Source organism: Stegostoma tigrinum, chromosome 3 (assembly GCF_030684315.1).
Source record: "Stegostoma tigrinum isolate sSteTig4 chromosome 3, sSteTig4.hap1, whole genome shotgun sequence".
Lineage (NCBI taxonomy): Eukaryota > Metazoa > Chordata > Chondrichthyes > Orectolobiformes > Stegostomatidae > Stegostoma > Stegostoma tigrinum.
In genome coordinates this window covers 108,636,648-108,659,976 of record NC_081356.1, presented here as the reverse complement: position 1 = coordinate 108,659,976, position 23,329 = coordinate 108,636,648, and the positions used below count along the sequence as shown (strand labels likewise).

General features: G+C 39.8%; 1 protein-coding gene across 1 annotated transcript in view; it reads right to left on the bottom strand.

Annotated features, from left to right (window-relative positions):
- Window positions 1-23,329, bottom strand: part of jmy (junction mediating and regulatory protein, p53 cofactor) — a 126,518-nt gene that overhangs the window by 7,553 nt on the left and 95,636 nt on the right. The window contains exons 6-8 of the mRNA XM_048527962.2: window positions 21,975-22,162; window positions 8,672-8,758; window positions 5,914-6,006 (exon numbers count right to left, since the gene is read on the bottom strand). Of these exons, the coding sequence (XP_048383919.2) occupies window positions 5,914-6,006; window positions 8,672-8,758; window positions 21,975-22,162 (368 nt within the window). The remainder of the gene's footprint in view (window positions 1-5,913; window positions 6,007-8,671; window positions 8,759-21,974; window positions 22,163-23,329) is intronic.

The window sequence follows — 23,329 nt, the reverse complement described above, 5'->3', positions numbered from 1 at the left end:
ATTTTCCCCCTTCTTTTTCATCTAATAGTTATTTCTTGCTTATTTTTAATACTCTATCCAATATTCTTGCAGGCTCGAAGGGCCAAACTACTCCTGCTCCTAGTTCTTATGTTTTTATGTTCTAACCTGCCACCCACCTTTGCTGAATTATATGTCTTCTCTGAATTTGATACTATCTTGGAAATGTTCAGTTAATCACGGATAGCAGGTCCTATGGGGAGGTGATGGCCTTGTGGTATTATCGCTGGACTTTTAATCCAGGGACCCAGGTAACGTTTTGGGGACCTGTATTCAAATCTTGTCATGACAAATGGTGGAATTTGAATTCATTAAATATTTGTCGATCATCAGGGAAGAAAACCATCTGGTTCACTAATGTCCTTTAGGGAAGGAAACTGCCATCCTTACCTGGTCTGGCCTACATGTGACTCTCGACCCACAGCAATGTGGCTGACTCTGAAATGCCCTCTGGGCAATTAGGGATAGGCAATAAATGCTGCCTGGCCAGCGATGCCCTCATCCCGTGAATGGAGAAAGGAAGAAAGAATGTTTCTTATCTCTTGGAATGTATATCTATTCTGTGTTTTCTGAAACATTCTGAATTTTCTAAAATATTTATTTGTATTTTAAATTTATCTTTATTGATTTATGCCTTAACCCAAACTGCCAGTTTTCTTTCACCAGCTCTGTTCATGCCCTCATAACTTCTCTTGTTTACATGCAGAATAGTCATCTTGGACACACTTCTCTTCCTTAAACTGTAAGTAAGATTCAATCATATTATTGTCACTGTAATCCAGGGGCACTTTCACTATGGGGTCAGTCGTAAATCTTCTCGCATTGGTCAAAATCAGGTCTAGTGCAGACTGCTCTCTGCCATAACATGTTGAACTAAGAAATTATCCTGGAAAACATTCAATAAATTTTTTTCTTTAGACTACTTTTGCTCACGATTTTTTTTCCAGTTCATATGTCGGTTAAATTACCCCATGATAATTGCCGTATCCTTTGACAAATTCTCCTTATTTCTCCCTAGTTACCCCTGTCCTATCATATAGTTATAGTAAATTTGTTTAATCTTGCTTAGAATTTGCTTAATTCTATAAATTCTGTATCGTTTGTTTGAATTTCCTTTGTAAATGATAATTAAATGAACTTAATGTACCTTAATCAGTGCAGATGCAGTATAATTTGGATAAATGTGAGGTTATTCACTTTGGAAGGAAAAACAAGAAGGCACATTAATACCTGAATGGCTATAAATTGGGAGAGGGGAATGTGCAGCAGGGCCTGGGTGTCTTTGTGCACCAGTCACTGAAGGTAAACATGCAGATGCAGCAGGCAGTAAAGAAGCTAAATGGTACGTTGGCCTTCGTTGCAAGAGGTTTTGAGTGCAGGAGCAGGCATGTGTCATTGTTATTATTCAGGGTCTTGGTGAGGCCACATCTAGAATACTGTGTGCAGTTTTGGTCTCCTTTTCTGAGGAAGGATGCTCACACTCCTTGGAGGGCAGTGAAGGTTTACCAGGCTGATTCCAGGAATGGCAGGACTGACAAGTGAGGAGAGACTGACTTCGTTAGGATCATTTTTGCTGGAGTTCAGATGAATGAGAAGGGAGCTCAGAGATTTATAAAATTCTAACAGCACTTTCAGGGTAGATGCAGGGAGGATGTTTCCAACAGTGAGTGTGTCCAGAACCAGAGGTCATAGTCTGAGGATTCAAGGTAGACCATTTAGGACAGAAATGAGGAGACATTGCTTTACCCAAAGAGTGGTGAGTCTGTGGAATTCATCACCACAGGAAGCAGTTGAAGCCAAAACACTGAATACATTCAAGAGGCGGCTAGATATAGCATTTGGGGGAATGGGGAGAAAGCAGGATTAGTCTATTGAGTTGGACGATCAACCATGATCATGATGAGTGGCGGAGCAGGTTCGAAGGGCCAAATGGCCTCCTCCTGCTCCTATCTTCTATGCTTCCATGTTTCCAACCATACAACATTACTCCAGTATTGCAACAAAATGTCCCTAAAGCCTGCAGAGGGGCTTGAAGGTATGCCATTTTGTTTTGGTGAGGGTGGGGGATTAAAACATTAGTGATATCATATGACAGCATGATATACACAGGACTATAAGGCTAGCAGTAAACCAGTTAGCTTACATGCAGACTCCAATATTCAATTACATCATGGCTGATCATCCACCTCAATGCAACTTGCCTGCACTGCCCCCACATCCCAATGCCATTAGCATTCAGAAATGGAGGAGGTGGGGGTTGGTTACCACAGCTTATTTGCAATTCAAAGTGATGACATCACCATTGATTTGACTCCCGTAGCAGTTAAGTTTACCATGAAGGAATCTCCTTTTCAACTTTTTATTCACTTCTGAGGCGTAGCAATCCTCAGGTTAAACCACTACCAGCCAAGCTGTTCTATAGTCCAGCAGGACCACCGTAACTTCACCTTTACCTGTTCAGAAATGATTCATGTCCCAAACATGCTCAATGACTTATCGTTTTTTTGGATGCAGTAGTCCAAAGATTCACTATCCTGAGTGATCAAATGCTTTTCCAACTCAGTCTTAAATGGTCTATCCCTTATTCTGAGACTATGACCCCTGGTTCAAGACTCACCAGCCAGGTGAAACATCCCATCTACATCCAACTTAATGCTCTGAAAAAACTGAGGGTGTCCTTTTTGCATATCCTTAAGTAAAAATTACACTTGAATATTCAGATCCCAAACTTGGCCACCCTTTAACCACATCTCTGATATGGCGATTAAATTACACACATTACTCTACTGGTATCTTCAAGTTATCCTAAATTTCCTAAACTTTGCCCTTTTAATAGTATTCTGCATTCTGATCCTGTTTCATATGGCCTTCATATTGTCTGGTTTCTCATTTCACTTACTAATTTTCCATTTCTTGTTACCAGTTTTACTTGCCTCCAATCTGAAATTCCTCTGATGCTCCCATCCTATTGTTAATCTCTGATATGGAGGTGCCAGTGTTGGACTGAGGTAGACACTCTGAAAGCTTGTGATTTCAGATAAACCTGTTGGACTATACCTGGTGTTGTGACTTCTGACGCTGTTAACCTAGTTTAACTCCTTCCCAAAAGAAGCAGCAAATTTCCCTATACAGATGTTTGTCCTGGGTCATTCTACAGTGCAATCTGTCCATCTCATGCAGGTCCCAACCTGCCCCAAAACTAAGTCTCAATTCCTCAGAAGTATGATGCCATCCTTCCTACACCAATTCACGATCCCTATTTTCAATCATTCAACCATCACATTCCTATGCTCAGTACAGTTTGGCAGTCAAAGAACCTCAGAGATTATACACTGTTTTTCAGGTCCTTCTTTTTCATCTCACTCATAGCTCTCCAAAAATCTGCTTCCAAGGACTCATCCATCTTCCCAATTTCACAGAATCCGCACAGTGTGGAACCAGGCTAGTCAGCCCAACATGTCTATGTCAATTTTCCAAACAGCATCCCTAACATTCTCAACCACTCCCCCCCACCACCCTATCCCTATAACCCCACATTTCCCGTGGTTAATCAACCGAACTTACACATCCCTGGATACTGTGGGCAATTTAGCATGGCGAATCCACCTAACCAGTACATCTTTTGACTGTGTGAGGAAACTGGAGTGCCTGAAGGAAACTCATGCAGACACAGGAACAATGTGCAAACTCCACACAGACAAGGCTGGAACTAAACGGACAGCACGGTGGCTCAGTGGTTAGCAGTGCAGCCTCACAGTGCAAGGGACCTAGGTTCAATTCTAGCCTTGGGCAACTGTCTGTGCGGAAATTGCACTTTCTCACCGTATCTGCGTGGGTTTCCTCCGGGTGCTCTGGTTTCCACCCACAGTCGAACGATGTGTGGGCTAGGTGGATTGGCCATGCTAAAATGCCTGTAGTATTCAGGGTTGTGTGGGTTATAGGGGGATGGGCCTGGGTGGGATGCTCCAAAGGGCGGTGTGGACTTGTTGGGCCGAAGGACCTGTTTCCACACTGTAGGGAATCTAATCTAAACCTGGGTCCCTGGTGCGGTCAGGCAGCAGTGCTAACCACTGATGCAATCTGGACCATGACCTTTGGCTATTTACCACCCCCCCCCCACCCCAGAACAATGTCCTGCAGTCATTCTGTGACATCCTACTAACATGGAGGCAATAAAAAATCTGCAAGTCATGTCTTCAGTCACATAGCCTTTGCTCTATTCCAGGAGAGATACAGCAAAGGCTACGAAATAAAAGGCCACTATTTAAGAGGAGATTCAACATTAGATCAGGGTGTCAACTGAGCCTTCAACAGAATACCATGACAACTGCTCAACAACAAAATGACTTGGTGTCCACAAATATCCTCATGAATAAGACAGCTGTCATCACCACACTCTTGCACTGCACTGAAACATGATTTGTATCAGTGACACAGAATGCTCGGCAAATCCATTAGCAATATCTGTGCCACATTCCCATGTTCAATGGAAAGAACACCGAACTAAAGCTAGTCTCATGCTTCAAGCCAGCTCCTTGAACATTCAGCAAAAACTTCAATAGTCAACTGGGAAGAGTTTGCTACCAATTATTCAAAACAGCAGCAATCTACCCACGAAGCTGAATCATGCTTTGAGTGAGGATACCTTAATGATGTGGGAAAGTAGCAGCAAAGAAGGAAGAAAAGGAACCAATCTGCACATTCAATGCCACTATCTTGAGGATGTCAAATTCATTGTGCACAAATATATCTGGATCAACCGTTGGTCTGTTCGACCATGTGAAGGCCTGCGGCAGAAACCTGGATCCCAAAGTTAGCCACAAACTGCGGAGCAAGCAACGAAGAGCTCTATCAATACTGATGACTCAAGCTCCAGAACTTGCCATACACTTAATAATACAGCTACAACATTGCATTTACTTAATGTGGAAAACTGGCCAATTTATGTCCTGACTGAAAAAAAGCAGGACTTATCTAATCCAGCAATCATAAATGAGACAACAGAATACTCTTAACCATCAGCAAAGGCTTTTTAAAAAAAATTTGCTCATTAAATGGGAATGCACTGGCAAAACCAATTCATTGCTAATTGCTCTTGAACAAGGAACCTGCTCAGTCATTTCAGAAGGTATGTAAGAGTCAACCACATTGCAACACATTTGGAGTAAATGTAGGCTGGACCAGGTAAGGATGGCAGCTTTGCTTCACTAAAGGACATCAATAAGACAGATAGGCAATATGGCGTTTATTAGACCAGCTTTTTAAGTTTCAAGTTTTTGTTGAATTTAAATTTCACCATTTGCTGCGGTGGATCTCAAACCCACTTTCCCACAGTAACAGTCTGGTGCTCTGGATAACTAGTTCAGTGACATATGACCATCACTTCTGAAAGTGATGGAAAATGGAGTCGTCACATAAAAGTGCACTTACAGTGCAATAACCTGCTCACCAATGCTCAGTTTGAGTTTACCTGGGCCATCTGGCTTGTGACCTCATTATACTTTAGTTCAAACATAAACAGCACTGAACTCCAAAGTGAGGGGAGGATAACAGTATTGACATTAAGATGGTATTTGACCAAATGTGGCACCAAAAACTACAAAATGTGCTCAGTAACTAACTCTCTAACTCCCAAACCCCTTTCACCATCTGAAACATGCAAGTCAGATTATTTACCATTTACCTGGAAAACTGTAAATACCATCAAAATGCTTGACATAATCCAGGACAAAACCGCCTGTCTGTTCAGCACCCATCCATTACCACTACTGTTCAATAGTAGCAGTGTGTTTCATCAACAAGAGGCACTTCAGAAAACTGCTAAGTCTCCATTGACAGCATCTTCCAAACCTGCAACCTCCATCATTCACTTCTCTATGCTCACGCTCGCCTCACCTGTTTAAAGTTACGGAGCCTGTCCAATGTTTTCTGTCGCTCCTGGCTAACCCATGTACTCTTTTTCTCTTCCTCTTGTTGTTGATTACGCATCTGGAACAAACCAATGTAAAATGTACAACACAGAGCACAGAGAATAAGCAGCTCTCAAATCATCATGATCACTTATCACAACAACCTAAAATATCCTTAGTGGGATGTATCTCATTGAACCCAATCTTTAGATCCTGAAGAATTTGAAGAATTTTTCCAAAAATAAGAAAAATGTTTTGAAATAGAATTTTTGTTCAAGGTGAAGAAGGTTTATGACTTAAGGAAGGGGTTTGTCACTATAGGAAGTAGAAAGGGTTTGGTGGCATGAGCCACACTCAATTTGAATAAAATGTTACTGTCTCCAGAGTAAAGTATCCTCATTTCTCCCCACAGAATGTGTCAGAAATGCACTGAATGAGCCATTTTCCCTCTTTTGAAAAACAGCTGTGCTTTCAACGGCCTGACTGAGAGCTGCCATTTTACACAATTATGATTCAATTATGAAAATTCTTCAACAAAACCTTTTCAATTAGTCGACTAAGGAGGTTCTTATTCCGTCTGCCTAGGTTAATTTTGAATTAGAGGTATACTATCAAAATAGTTGTTATTGGATTAGCAATGTGGTTTCAAAGTGAGCTGGCTATATATTTGAGAGTGAAGAGATTAAAGGGCTACAGAATCGTATTAGCTGGGTGATCTTTCAGGAGCCGCATGGACAATGGTCGAACAGGTTCCTATTGTAATGTAAAATTCTGTGATTCTAAATGACATTTTAAGTTCAAGATGCCTTTGATCATGATGGTAGTAGTGGAGAGTAAGGATTAATAAGGCCTGGCGTTTAGAGATTTGATGCACAAGGAGGAACATGCAAGACAGAATAAGACCTTCTGTCAAGAGGACAAAGAGACTTTGAGATTTATGTCCATTCAAACCAGAGCTGAGCTGCAAACCAGCATCGCACTACAAACTGTAAAACTACTGCCTTTACTACATATCATTTCTTTTGTTCTTATGATAAAGTTATGATGAATTCTGTAAAATCTATGAAACCATATTTGTATTTTCATTGGGTCAAGTAACTAATCAGGTCTAATGAACTTTAGCTTGGCTCTTTTGAAAGTCAATCTGTAATTCGAACTGATGCAATTAAAGTTGACGTGTACCTCTAAATCTTAACAAAACTATTTGAAAAACCCATCAGTAATATTCTTTAGGTGAAAAATAATCAATGATCTATACCCAGATCCACAACAATCTGACTGCCTCTTAACTCCCTTTTGAAATGGACAAGAAGCTACAAAGTTCTGGCTCAACATATTACAGAATTGTAATGGTGGAGGAGGAGACTATTCAGCCCATAGTGCCTTCCCCTGTTCTGTTGCCTAATAGCAATTTTCTGTCCTTTCTCCCACCGCCCCCCAAAGTCCTGCATTCTAATTTGATCTAAATCATCCAGCAATGACCCATTGAATGCCTCAAACTGAATCTGCTTCTCGCACATTTCCAGGCAGTGCATTCTGCTCCTTAACTACTTGCTGTGTGAAGAGTCTTTTCCACACATCACTCTTCCTTCATTTGGATATCACTAAATTCATGCCCTCTCATTTTTTTTTGTTTTACAGGAGCAAGAACAGCTTTTCCCCATCTACTCTGCCCAGGCCACTCATGTTTTTGAAAATCACCATCAAATCTCCTTTTAGTCTTCTCTCCAAGAAGAACAGCCCCAACTTTTTCAAATTTTATCTTCCTAACAAGTTTTTCATTCATGGAAGCATTCTTGTAAAACTCACATTCTCAAGGGCAGTTAGGGATGATCAATAAACTGATTGGTGACATTCACATCGCACAAATGAACTAAAAACAAAGTAAGCCAACTGAATGTTTTCTTTTATTGGGAATATGTTAAGCAGCATTTCAGGCATTTTAACAGTTTTGGAACAAATTTATTCTTCGTCTGTCATCTAACGTTTAATGTTAAATTCAATTGGTCCATCTTGTTGTTTTAATCAAGCAGCATAGGGCAGGTACACAACAGATTAAGTGAAGGATAAAACCTTCCTTGCTCTTTTCTCAATTCAAAATTTGGAACAACTTGCATCAATTTTGCACCTTTAAAGGAAGTAAAATAGTCCAGGATACTTCACAGGAGTGTTAGCCAACATGACACTGAGCCACATCAAGCTACCACACCACAGGTTTGACATCTCAGTTCCCATATCAAATTTTGAACAATGTGCCAGTTTCAAATCTGTAACCCATCACAGCCGTGAGGAATAATCTGGGAAAATGTACCCCAAAGAATTAAAGCTGCAATCTTACAAGCACTCACAAAGGTTGCACCTGCATTTTATTTCTTTAAAACCATCAAAACATAAATATATTTGTTGTACATATTAATCTTTTCAGAATATTGCTTCAGTAGCATAGAGCAACAATGAGATTGAAGAGAAGCTATTTTCTAAACAACCTGTTATGATGACCATCTGGAACAGGCAGGACTTGACCCAAGGTATTTTTAGTGCAGAAGTAGGCACACCACCACCGTACCACAAGTGACTACTATTCAGAGATTTTCTCTAATCGACCTCTTCAGAGATGTTATTACATACCTCCAAAGCAGGTGGGGCTTGAACCCAGGTCTTCTGGCTCAGAGGTAAGGATACTATCAATGCACCACAACAACCACTACTACACAGGAAACATTACAAACAGTGATTTAACATACTTGCTTTATAGCATGATGGCTCCTGTACTCCTCTTCATTTTGTTTGTGTTGTTTCAGCTTGTCTTTGTGGCTTTCAATACAGATTTCCTATGACAATAAGTAAATGTCAGAAGAAAAATTAATAAGAGACTAAATATCTTGCTTGAAGCAATGGTCTTTATCTTGTAAATCCCTTTAGCTGGAAAGATGAATGAATACCAAGATGTGTAATAGCGCAATCACAAAAACCAGCAATGTTTAAAGCAACAAGTCAAAAGGGATTAACTGTTACATTTATACAGATAACTTTTAAAATAAAACTGGAGGACCCAATTACAAAGTTAACAAACTGAGAAGAAATATTTCTATGTCACAAAGCAATGCAACAGATATTGAGGTGACGTGGAAGAACTTTGCAGATTTTTAGATGTGTGGATCTACGGTCAGGTGAGATGTCCATTCAGCTTGCAGACCTTTGCTAGATCTTAAGACATAGGAACAGAAGTAGGTGATTCAGTCCATAAGGCTGCTTCACCATTAAATGATTTCAGGGCTGATGATAATCCTCAACTCCACTTTTCTGCCTTTTCCCCCCATAACCTTCGATATATTTTTAATCAGTAAAGCTATCTCAGCCTTGAATACACTTTTACTGCCCTCTGAGGTAAAGAACTCTACGGATTCACTACCCTGAAAATTCCTCAATCTTAAAAGGGGGACTCCTTACCCTGAGATTCTGCCTTCTCATCCTAGACTCTACCACAAGATAAAGCTCCCTATTAGCACCTACACTATCAAACACCTAAGAATCTTGTGCGCTTCAATGAGGTCTCCTTTCATTCTTCCAAGCAGGAGGTGAAGTCGCTATCGTCCTAGACGATAGGGTTGCTCTCTCATTAGGGAAAGAAAGTGGTGGTTCAACCTGAGGGTCACCATGCCTCAGGCAAGAGGACGGGCTCAGAAGGACAGTCCTTCATAGTAATCTCCGCCGTTGTGGGAATTAAACCCACATTGTTGACATCACAAACAGGCTGTCCAGCCAACTAAACTAACACAATCCCAAAACTCCAATGAATGCACGCTCAAACTACTCAATCTCACTTCAGAAGAAATTTTTTCCCTATTCGGTATCAACCAAGTGAAAGGTCACTGGACAGCCTCCAATATCAGTATATCTTTCCTTAGATAAGGGGGCCCAAAAATGTTCATAGAATGCCAGATGTGACCTGATCAGTGCCTTGTATCATTGTACCTGGACCTCCGTATTTTTATTCTCAATTCCCTTTCAAAGATCCCAACACAGCATTTGCCTTCCCTATCACATGATAGGAACTTGGAAGCTAGCTTTTTGTTATTTTTACATAAGAATCCACAAATCCCTCTGTTATGCAGCTTTCTGCAATCTTTATCCATTTAAATTATATTTAGCTCTTCTCCTTCTCCTACCAAAATGCATAAACTCACATTTTCCCACAATATAATCCCATCACCAGGTTTTTGTCCACTTACTTGATCTGTCTACAGCCTGCTGCAAATACTTTTTGCCACACTCACCATTTGCCATCCAATGTTATTTCTGTGTCATCTGCAAAATCATCCAAATCATTAATATATATTGTAAATAATTGTGGCCCTGGTCCAGACGCATGTGGCATACTACTAGTTACCAGCTGCTTTCCTGAAAATGTCCTCCTTGGCACAATTTCTATTTTCTTTTATTTCGTCAATCCTCTACTCATGTAATAGTCTATGTCCAACACAAGGACTGTTACCTTACTAAGTGACATTGCATGCAATACTTTATCAAATACCTTTTGGAAATCCTAATGTATTAAATCTACTGGCTCCCTTTTATCTAGCCTGCCTATTACATACTCAAAGGATTCAAATAAACTTGTCACTGTTTTCCACTTCAGGGTTCTATATTGACTCTGCTTGATTATGAATCTGTACAATGCTGTGACTATATCCTTTCATTATAGACTAACATTTCCCAATGACAAATATTTAGCTAACTGGTCTCCATTCATTCTTTTAAATAACAGTGTTACATGAGCAGTTTTCCAATCCTCTGGAACTTGCCCAGATACTAGTGTGTCATTATCTCTGTTGCTACTTGCTTGAACATCCTTGACGCAACCTATCAGGATCTGGAATCTATTCAGCCATCGGTATCCTTATTTTCCTTCTCTAGTCATTCTTATTACATTTATTTCATCCCTACCTTTTGCCCCTTAATTATATAATTTTGGGATGTTGTTAAAGTCTTCTATCATGAAAACTGATGCAAAATATTTATTCAATTCCTCTGCCATTTCTGGTTTCCACTGCTTTTTCCCAAGCCTCATTTTCTAAGGGGCCTTTTCAATTTGACTTCTGGCTTCATTTTCATATATTTTTAAAAAGATCTCGAAATCTGTTCTTATATTATTTGCTCGTTTTCCCTCAGTTTGTTTTCTCCTCAATTTTTTTGTTCATCCACTGCTGGAATTTAAAACTTTCCCTGTCTACTATAAATCTTTGGCACATTCTATTCTTTTTTTCAATTTGATACTATCTTCAACTACTTTCTTTAACCATGGTGGGTTTATCCCTTCCTAGGATCCTTCTTCCTCACTGGGACAGAACTTTGTTAAGAAGCATGAATTATTTTGTGAAACATCTGCCATTATTCGTAAACTGCCTTTGCTGCTAATATCCTTTACCAGTTCACTCCAGCAAACTCTTCTTTCATTACTCTGTAATTACCCTCATTTAAGTTTAGCACAGTTGTTTCTGACCCAAGCTTCTCACTTTCAAACTGAATACCAAATTGTACCATATTACGGTCATTATTTCAAAGAGGTCTTTTACACTAAGATATTTGATTAAACCTGCCTCATTACACATTACCAGATTCAAAACAGCTTTGTCCCTGATTGGATCAACAACATCTTGTTCTTGAAACCGCTCTCAAAAATTTATTCTTTGCTATTTAAAGTTACCCATGATTGATATAGTGTCTTTTTTTTACGCAACTCCAATATCACCTGAGTTACTCGTTATCTACGGTGAAGCTATCACAGTATAATTAAAGAACCTAGAAGACTACTGCTACCGGTATTTTCTTCCCCTTTCTTAACTCCACCCATATGGAATCTACATCTCCCAATCGAGATCATTTCTTGCTACTGTGCATACACCATCTCATAATAAGTAAGCTACCATACCACCCATTTTGTCCTGCATTATCTTTTGAAAAATCACATATATATTTAGTTGCCAGCTTTGATCTCTTTATAACCATATCATTGTATTGGTTTCAGATCATACTCATTACAGAGACAAAAGCACAGACACAAGAGATACACCACTATTTATATCTATAAAAAAATTTCTATATCCAGAAAGTAAATCTTAGCTGCTTGAAAGACTTTCAGAATGTGTCTTATAAAATCTTTTTAAACTGCTACTGCATCTTTGTGGAACCAAACATTTTCACAGTGAGAATGGGTGAGGCAGAGGATCAAAGACTCAGCTCCATTTACCCACCTGCTCACCATAACCCTTAATTCCTTTACTGTTCAAAGATCTATCTTTGCCTTAAAAATGTTCAACAAGGTAGCCTCAACTGCTTCACCAGGCAAGGAATTCCACAGATTCACAACCCTTTGGATGAAGAAGTTCCTTCTTAACTCAGTCCTTTTTTGAGGCCATGCCCTCTAATTCTAGTTTCCCCTGCCAGTGGAAACAACCTCCCTGCTTCTATCATCTCTATTCCTTTCATAATTTTATGTTTCTTACAAGATCACCCCCCCCCCCATTCTTCTAAATTCCAATGAGTATGTTCCCAGTATATTCAATTTCTCCTCCTAAGCCAACCCTCTCAACTCCGGAATCAACCGAGTGAACCTCCACTGCATCCCTCCAGTGCCAGTACATTCTTTCTCAAGTAGGGAAACTAAGACTGTACATAGTATTGTAGGTGTGGCGTCACCAGCAACCCTATAAAGCTTCAGCATAACCTCCATCCCTCTAGCAATGAAGGACAGTGTTCCATTTGCCTTGACTAGCTGCTGTACCTGCAAACCAATTTTTTGTGATTCATGAACAAGGACATCCAGATCCCTCTGCACAGCAGCATACTGCAATTTTTCACCATTTAAACATTTTTCTTTCATTCCTATCAAACTGGATGATCTCACATTTACCAATATCGTACTCCATCTGCCAGACCCTTGCCTAATCACTGAACCTAGCTATACCATTCTGCAAACTTTGCTCTACTACTCATTTCAGAGTCATCTGCAAACTTTGATACACTAAACTTTGTCCCCAACTCTAAATCATCTCTGTAACAATTATTTAATTGGGGTTCCCAACACTGATCCTTGATGCACACTAACAACCATCAATCGCCAACCAGAAAAAAACATCCATTTATGCCCCTACTCTTTGCTTTATGTTAGTTAATCAATCTTCGATTCATACTGATACATTACCTGTAAAATTGTGCATCTTCATCTTATGCAGTAGCCTTCCGTGCGGCACCTTGCTGATTGCCTTCTAGAAATCCTGATATACACATCCACCTGCTTCCCACTGTCCACTACGCTTGTAATCATGACTTCTTATCTGTGACTTCTGTTATTAATACAGGTGCCACGGTATGGTGACTTATTAAAGTTCTCACTGTATTTTTTTGTAAAAATATGTGACAATAATTGCTTTCTTACAAATAAAATGAAGTAAATGTTTTCACATCTACCTCACGGATTCAAGTGCTTACTTGAGAGATTCCAATATCAGGCACCTCCACTGGTTTTCCCCTCCCACCCAAAATAACCAACCTCAACACTGCATTGCCTGAACGCTTTCTCAACTTTATGGACTCCCACAATAAGGCTTCTCATCTCCCCTGACCATCACCCGAGATGTTCCCTGATCTCTCCCCAGCTCGAACTCACACTTCCCTTCCAACCAAGGCAGCAGATTCAATTTCCAACAGTATACTCTCCAGCTGGCATCATTTTCATCACCTCCTGCCAGAGTTCCTGATCTTGCCTTCATTGACTGGCTTGTCACTGAACTGGATGACCAGCCCATCAAATATGGCACGTTTCCAGGCTGGAAAACCTCAGTGATATCACTTCCCTGCTGCAGAACTAAAATTACAGAATAAGTGGGTGAATCCATAACCTCAGACTCCCCATGACGTCCATAGAAAAAAAACAAGAGGAGTCAATGAGAAAGTTTGTAGCATGTAAGGAAGTGAAAGGGAACAAATGGCAAAGGAAAAATGAGAAAATCACCAGAGAAACAATTTGATAAACATTAAAACCAAAGGAAGTAACTGGGAAACAGAAATTAAAGAGCAACAGAATCTTAGATTAAGGTAGTTTGAAAGTAAAGGCTTCAAACAGAAAACCATCTCACATGGTTTGTTAAATTGGAAAAAACCCAGCAAATGATGAAAATCTGAAAAACAGAAATTGCTAGAGAAACTCAGTAGCTCTGACAGCATATGCACAGAGGAAGTAGAGAAACCATTTCAGGCCAAGTAGTCCTTTTTCAGACCCACTGAGTTTCTCTACAAATGTCTGTTTTTGTTTCGCATGGTTTGTTCTCGCATTCTCATTTTATGGATGCTGGGAACCAGAAATAAAGTTAAATGAAAAAGAATGTCAGGGAATGACAATGGAAGTGCGATATCTAAAAGTTAATTGTGGAATGTACTTCCCAACAAGAAAATGTAATTAATTCTGAAAAGTTGTGCCAATATCTTTCAGGCACATCTTCACTGCCCCTAATATGATGTTTCAATTTCTCTTACAGAATTCTGCTTTGATTAAACAAAGATTAAAAATGGCTTTCAAAATTATGAAGGCACAGGACCAACCATTTCCGATGGCTAATGGGATTGGGAGGAGAGAACAGATATCTAACTAAATTAAGATAGCAGACTTTTTTAAAAAAACAAATACAGTCGAGACACTATGGAATGCATATTTATCAAATCAATATTCATGAATAATTTTTAGTTTAAGAAACAAATAAAGAAAAGAGCAAACTAATGAGTCTGAAAAGCCTGTGCACATGGAGAATACACAGAAGCACGGGTTGGTTGATTTAAACAGTGCACTCCTGAATTCTAATTTCTATGCCATTTAAGACATATTCCATCATTCCCGCAGAACCTTCTTCTTAAACAGCATATGACTTTCAAAAAAACAAAGTGGGATTTGATGAGGATTACTATCAGACATAAAAAGGTTAACCTGAGCCTTCTCTCTCAAAGCTAATGGGCATTAGTGACATTAATCTTCAGGAATGAAGAACTTGATTCACACGACCAGTCTCCAATCCAAACAGGTACCACTTTGACGATTTTGTGCCTGGGTGCCGCAAATTGAACATGATTCAGTTTGAAACACGAGGGATTTCATTTGAATTTTCTTTCCATTATATTTAATGGTAGAATGTCAAACAACCGCTCTTAAAGACATCACTCTACATCACCCAACTCCAAAATTAAATCTCAGAATGTGAATGTTCCTGTCATTTTTATCCACAGTGAACATTCATGTAAACCGAGAAGACCAAATACAATTCAGCTCGCTTGGCTAATTTAGAAGACAGTCATGTCAACCATTTTAAATTTAGACTGGAGTCATGTAATCCTCATTCAATAAGGGCAGCATATTTTCTTCCTTAAGGAACTTAAAGTGTTAATTGGGTTATTACATGAATGCAACTACATCACAGATCACTTTCACTGATACCTGCCATTTATTTCTATTTTCTTTAGAAACTGAATTCAAATTTACAAAATGCCTTGGTGGAATCTAAACTTGCACTTCTCATAACCCCACATGTCTGAATCCTGACATATTGTGTACATTTTCAACCTGAAATTTCAAAATGTGATTTTTTAAAAAAGGTAAATGCAGTGCCTGTCTGGATGGGGAGACCCATGGAATGTCACACTCAAAAATCTAAAGCGAATGTCAAACAACTTCAAGAGGGAGGAAGAGACAAGTCAAAATAGACCAGATTGTGATCTCCTGTGATTACAAAGATAACAAGGGGCTGATGAATCCCCACTCAACTAAAGCCACACCCTTTGCCCAAAAGACTGTCCCAACTGAAGACACATTTTGGGTTTGTCCTTTAGAAGGATACATGAGGACAAGGGTTTAAAAAGCCAGCTTCAACTCCACTGGAGTCTGCTAGTGTGACTGAATATTCTCATGTGCATCATCCTGGGTTTGAGCATTCGCATACTGTGAAGGTCACAATTGAAGAACTACCTCCATTGCCACATCTGTGTAACAGATAAATGGATACTCCCACTCAATGCTAGAAACAACTGGACAATGGCAAACAAGACAACAAAAGGACACAGTCTTACCCATAATTCTGGAATTTAATCAGAATCAGAACTGCAGAATCTCAGCTGGTTATCTCCACTGTATGAACATTCAACTATAAGCTCTTCATGAACAGTCTAGAGACTGATCCATTTTTTCACAATAGCTTTTCAGACTTAGCAATTAACAAACTTGATCTTTTATTGATTCCAGAAAACCTGGCTAAATTGGGTCCTTTTAAAATCTGGGAGAAAAGAATCTACAAGGAAGGGATCCATTTTTAAAATTAATCTTGTTAAGATGAAGCAAGTAAATAAACAGCGGAGCTAGTTCATCCATCCTCACCTGGGAGATTAATGTTTGGGTTTCATATCTGGAAAGGTAACAACAAATTGCAGAACGGCAACTTTCCAGCTCCTCTGATGCTGCCTGGCCTAGTGTGCTCCTCTAGCTCCACACTGTGTTATCCTATATTCTCGAGCAAACTGCCCTTTAAATTGCCTGGAACATGTACCTTACAGACCAGTTTGTCAGTGCAAAATATTTCAGTTTCGTATCAAAGAAAACTTTGTATTACGGCTCAGGGATGAATATGTCGAAGAACCAGTGCTGAATCACTTTAGCTTTGCACATGTTTCACTACATTCACACAGTGCCATGCAAACTTTAAATAGCTTCCAGGTTTGATCAAATATTTTAAGTTTTATTTTCAAACTGTTTAGTGTTGGCAATGAGCTGAGTACTGGTTAGCTTTCAATAACAAAAAAAATTCAAACAACACATGGAATGCCAGTGAATGCATGCGTGATGTGACTGCCTTACTTGGTTAGAGAGCTAAATTCATGTTGCGACTTGGCTCAGTTATCTACATAGCACTTTAAGCACCCACTAGTCTCAGAGTACGTGCAACTATTATTGGGCTGCAAGTTCTTTGTTGTGGATGTTCAGATGTGGATTGCTATGAACTTACCTAATTATGTTTCAGCATGATGCAGTTAAAATGTCGGCACAATAAATTTCACAACACTTTTCACAGAAAATTATCACTTATAATGCTACAACTTCCCCTTCCCCAGGGCAAGAAATTTCAATCAGTACCATATACAAACTCAAAATCTGTCAGTACATATACAAATTCAAAATTTATATGTCATGTGAATGTTATAGTATAATTCAACACATCAATCATTCTGAGAAAAGAATCTAAAATCTGTCTACACTATAACATTTATGTAAGCACAAAAACAGACCCTTCGGTCCGACTCGTCCATGTAGACCAGATATCCTAAATTAAGCTACTCCCATTTGCCAACATTTGGCCCATATCCCTCTATAACCTTCCTATTCACATACCCATCCAGAAGCCTGTTAAATGTTGTAATACTAGTAGCCTCCACCACTTCTTCTGGCAACTGATCCCATTCACGGAAAACTCTCTGCGTGAAATTGTTGCTCCTTAGGTCCCTTTTAAATCTTTCCCCCATTACCTTAAACCCATGCCCACCAGTTTGATTCCCTCACCCTGGAGAAAAATCCTTGTCTATTTACCCTATCCATGCCCATTATGATTTTATAAACATCCATAGGTCACTCGTCAGCCTCTGGCACCCCAGGGAAAATAGCCCCAGTCCATTCAGCCTCTCCCTATAGCTCAAACCCTCCAGCCCTGGCAACATCCTTGTAAATCTTTTCTGAACCTTTTCAAGTTTCACAACATCTTTCCTATGGCAGGGAGGCCAGAATTGCACAGAATAGTCCAATAGTGGCCTAACTAATGTCCTGTACAGCCGCAACATGACCTCTCAACTCCTATACTCAATGACTTGACCAATAAAGGTATCTACCTGCAACTCCACCTACAAGGAACATGAACCTGTACTCCGAGGTCTCTTTGTTCAGCCATGCTCCCCAGGGCCTTACATACAAGTATATACATCCTGCCTATTCCAAATTTCTTTTTAATGACTGGTGTACATCTTAGATCTTTTCGGAATTCTTAGTTATAACTGCTAACCAGATTGGCTTCAAGAAGCTATAAATTAAGGCTGTGGTTGTTGCCCATGCAAGTGCAGAGGATACTCATTGCAATGCATACATCATCACTAAATTCCACTAGTAACTCTGCAATAACAACTTTTGTTTTTATTCAAGGGATGTGGGTTTCTTTGGCCCAACATTTATTGTCCATCCGTAGTTACCTGTGAGGAGGTGCTAGTGAGTTGTCTTGCTGAACTACTGCAGTCCACTTGTAGATATTTGCATAATAATGTCAGGGAGAGAGTTCCAGCATTCTGACACATTGACACTTAAGTCATGATTGAGAGTGGCTCGGTGGAGAACCTGCACGTGGTTGTGACCCCATCTAGCTGCTACCCCTGTCTATTTGAACCAAAGTTATTATTAGGTCAGGAGCTGAGAGGCCCCAGCAGAACCCAAACTGAGTCCCAGCAAGCAGGTTGCTAAGTAAGTGTTGCTTTGTAGAACCACCAATGATCCCTTCCTGTAATTTACTTATGATCAAGAGTGGATTGATGGCACAGTAATTGGCCAAATTGGATTTGTACTGTTTTGCGTGCATAGGAGATAACCGGACAATTTTCCACATTGGCAGGTAGATGCCAGTGTTTTGTAGCCGGCAACATTATTAGCTGCAACAAGCTCTGGATCACAAGTCTTCAGTACTATTGCTGGAATGATGTCAAGCCCCATAGTCTTTGCAATATCCAGAGAATTCAGCCATTTCTTGATTTCACATGGATTGAATCAAACTGGTTGAAGACTGGCCTCTCTGTTGTAGGAATTACTGCAAGACACTAACTCACTGGGCTCTTCTTGCTAAAAATGGTTACACATGCTTATTGCACTAAATGTGCTGGGCCTCCCCCTTCACTGAGGATAGAGACATTTGTGCAGCTTTCTCCTACACAGAGCTACTGAACTATCACCACTATCCAGTTTTGTGAAACATCTAGAAACAATTATTCAAGGAAAAAAATAACAGTCACATGGGCTTCCAAAAGACATTTGATACAGTGCCACTCAACAGATTTGTGAGGCATGTTGTAGGTCATGGAATAAAAAAGCAGAGGAGAAATGTGAAAACAAAACTGGCTAAGGGTTAGGAACTAGAGAATGACATTTAAGGGGTTTTTTTTTGGATTGGAAGGAAGTTTTTAAGAGGGGCTCCCCTATGGTCTGTATTGGGATTCTAGTTATGTATTAATGATCTAGAGTTTAGTGTGCAGATGGCAATTTCAAAGTTTGCAGATGACACAAAATTTGGAAAAATTGTAAGCTGTGAGGATGACCGTGCAAAACTTCAGAATGACATAGGCAAGGTGGTGGAATGGGCAAATTAGTGGCAGGTGAGCAGTGAAGTGTGAGATGATGCAAAGATGTGTTAGTACAGTGAACATGAAGGTACAGTATAAAATACAGAGTCCTTTTCTAAAGGGTGTGCAAGAGTACAGAAAACTACATGTGTATACATACAAGTCATTGAAAAGACGGTGGGACAGGTGGAAGGAACTGTCAATGAATAGGGAATCGAGAAACAAGGCCACAGGAATAAAGCTTTTGCAAAAATATACACTTAAGGAAAGGCATGCATTGCCTGGGAGTGTGGAGTAGGCAGATTCAACTGAAGTGCTCAAGGAGCTTTGGATGATTATTTAAATGAAAGTAACAGTCAGGGTACAGCGGGCACTAAGTTAAAATGCTCAGGAGGCAGTGCAGACCTGAAGGGTCAAATGGCCTCTTCCTGCACAACAGCAATTCTATGGCTGTCTGATGTGTCAGGACTTGTGGCTTAGAGCTGATTGGTTCATTGTGGAATTGCCTAGCATAAACAGCAAGCAATAGAGATATGAGGCACACAAGTAATTTTGTGTTATAACTTCACCAGGATAACCCCTCAATTTTATGTATGCCTGGTGCTGCGCCTGGCATATCGTCCTGCAATCTTTATTGAATGAACATTGATCCCTTGACCTGATGGAAATGGCAGAATGAATGCCATGCTGGGCTAGGAGATTGCAGATCAAGTACAACTGCTACTGCAGCATTTCAGAGACGACCAGCCTTGAGTTGTTCGAAATCTCTCTTGTTTAACGCAGTGATATCGTCATGCAACATGACAGAGTATCCTCAATGCAGCGATGGGACTTTGTAACTACAAGGACTGTGTGGCGGTCACACCCAGTGATAGCTGTGGACAGATACATCTACAGCATGCAGATGGTGAGGATGACGTGATGCTTTGCCCTCTTGCTGGTTCCTTCAACATATACTGTTGACCCAGTCCAGCAATTATGTACCTGAAGGCTTCACCAGCTTGGTTCGTCGTGGTACTGCAAAACTGCTTTAGGTGATGGACATTAAAGGACTCCACCCAGAACAATTATTGATTCCTTACCACCCTCAGTGCTTCCTCAGACTAGTTGTACACCAACGAGTAACCACCTCTGATGAGTCTGTCCTGCCAGTGTGACAGGACGGAGCAAAGATAATGATGGCGTTGTCTGGGACAGTGAGGTATGATTCCTTCAGTATGACTACGTTAGACTACACTGTACCTGTGGGTCTGTGTTCACTTAGTCCTGAGTTGAGACTGCCTGATTCAAACACAAATTATGCTGGAGAAACTCGGGAGATCTGGCAACATCTGTGCAGAGAGAAACAGAGTTAACGTTTCATGTTCGGTATGACTTCTTCAGAACTCAAACGACCTGATCTAGACAGATAAATGACCTTCTAAAGCCTGAGAAAGAAAGGTTTTGCCCATCTGTATGGGATAGAGAGATTTAAACCCACATGCCAGAGATGAAAGCTCTTAGCTCAAATCTAATATCTACTAATTTCCAGCATGTCTTTTCTTTATGGAAGATATACAGATTTTCAGAATGCCAAATTTTACCGCTTCAGTAAAAGCTGCTGTATATGCACAGTGAGGCCCATGCAGCCAAGGTGATTGCACCTTGTACCACCAGGAATCCTGTTAGCTTAGCAAAACCATGCACATTCTCCTCAGGATTTTCTTTGAAAGGCACCTGCTCCTTTGGTAAAAGGTCAATCTGACTTCCCTGATTTCAGTGATAAATGGCACATGGCTAAGTTTGTCTGATCTGACTGACAGAAAGTGAGAGTGATAATGATCTTTAAAGCCACTGGGAGCGCTGCTGTCATTCTATTGCAAAGCTGCAGGTTAGAAAGAGGCGACAGAGTTCAGTCACCCCCCGGTGAAGTTCAAGAGTTTCACATGCCGGCAACAGAACTGTACCCTAAAAAAACACAGCATGTGCAGTAGCGTTTTATTGAAAGTATTCCTCCTGTTCTTTGCACGTGGTTGTCCAAGACAACAACTGGTGCTTAGTTTTGAAATCATATGCAACTCAATAGGTATTCATGAGACCCTCAAATACAGGAAATGTTTTTCTCCTGTCTGGCCTGCCAACTCCTGGGGCTTCCGTATCAAGATTATGAACCAGACAAGACTGCTTAACTTTTCCAATAATGAGCACAATCCTTCCACTAAATGTGCATCAGCAAAAGAAACTCAATAGTACCTCAGTTGGAACTTTTAACAGCAGGAGTGCAGGGTCACTTATGTAGTGGAGAACAAATTCAGTTAGGAGTGATCGAAAAGCGACTGCACCTGTAGAGATCAAATGGCAGCATCTGCCAAATCAATGTTAGAAATGGGTTTGATGCAAAGATTCACCCACTTGACATGCTTCCAGTATACATATCAGGTATGCATTAGCATCTTTGTAGTCAGTACATGCCCTACGAGCAACACCAAAAGTAGACAGATACGCAAACAAACTTTATTGCAGTTCAAGCATCAGAGTACTATACAACCCAATTTCGTCTTTTAGAATCACTTGTAATAAAAAAATTAAACTTGCACAGTATTAAAATATCAAATTAAATTTGCAATGAAAGTAGGCCATCACTGCTGCAATTGGTATATTCACCTTCTTGTTTCTGAGGTAGGCCTTCTTGGCTGAAATGCGACTGCGCCGAGCCTCCAGTTGCCGAACCTTCTGCTGAAGCTTCAGCAGTTCCATTTTCTGTGGGATCACTGATGCAGCCATATCCTCAGTTGCTTGCATTGCTTCCATGCTTTCGTAAGTGTCATAGTAAACAACTTCCTCTCGTTTTTCTGCAATGAATGCCAATAGGCATCATTATATATCATTTACTCTCTTAAGCTGGTTTAGGAATACAAGACGTTTAATTTTCCTTTAATAAAGGTACTATCTCCTTTTATTTCAATGTCACCTTTGTCAACCCTTCTTTAAGTAACTACCCCTTAAGCTCCCTTTCTTTACATGCTTCTGTCATATGTTTAACTTCCCTTTACTCTTCAAAGTGTTTGAACATCTTGTCACCTCCTAAATCCACATCCAGCATTGCTGTAGCTCATGTTTAAAATCCCAAAATCAGGCTTTCAACCCTGCCATAGTACTGAAATGGCCTCAAGAAAATTCACAAATTACTATGCTATGTGAACACAGTGCACTATTCTTTTTGACCTTCTTAAACTCTCTGCAGTCTTTGACAGTCAAGCAACCATTCCCTGCCAATGCCTCTTCCCCGTTATCCACCACAGCTGGATTGTACTCATAGTGTTTCCATTTTGTTAGCTAGCCTGTTATGGCTAACCTCCAGGAATAGTTTTTCTTGCTACCCCTAGAGTCCCCAATGGATTCACTGACATTAAAAAATATTTATTCATAGAATCTGGGTGCTACGCTCACATTTATAACCCATTCCTAGTTGCGCTTGAAAAAAGTGGTAGTGAGTTTGCTTTGTTGTGTGTTCAAGGCCCAAGTATAACTGCCGTTTGCATTAAGAAGAAGATTAGAAATATTTTTTCTAAACTTGTAACTTGGCCTGCAAACCATATTTTCATGCCAAATTGTAAAGCCATTTCCAGGCCTGATTTTCTGAATCAAACTTCCCATTCATTTTAGCTACTTGCTCATATAAAGTTGACTCCATTAATTTAGAAAGAAAATCTATACTAAAAATGGCATATCTAGCTTATCATATACATATTTAACAAATATTTTGAAAATACCAGAAGACAGCAAATATAATGACTTTGTTATATCATTAATTATATTGCTCTGTACCATTGAATCAAGATATAAGTCATCAATCATGACCCACTTAATAAAGAACATATATCATTTTACGAATCAAATTTCAACCAAATCAAAGTTTACAATAAAAATGCCATTTTACCTGTTTCATCTTCATTGTTATATTCACTACCACAAACAAAATTAATTTTCAAGGTAGGAAAATCTCTACTTTGTCCCTT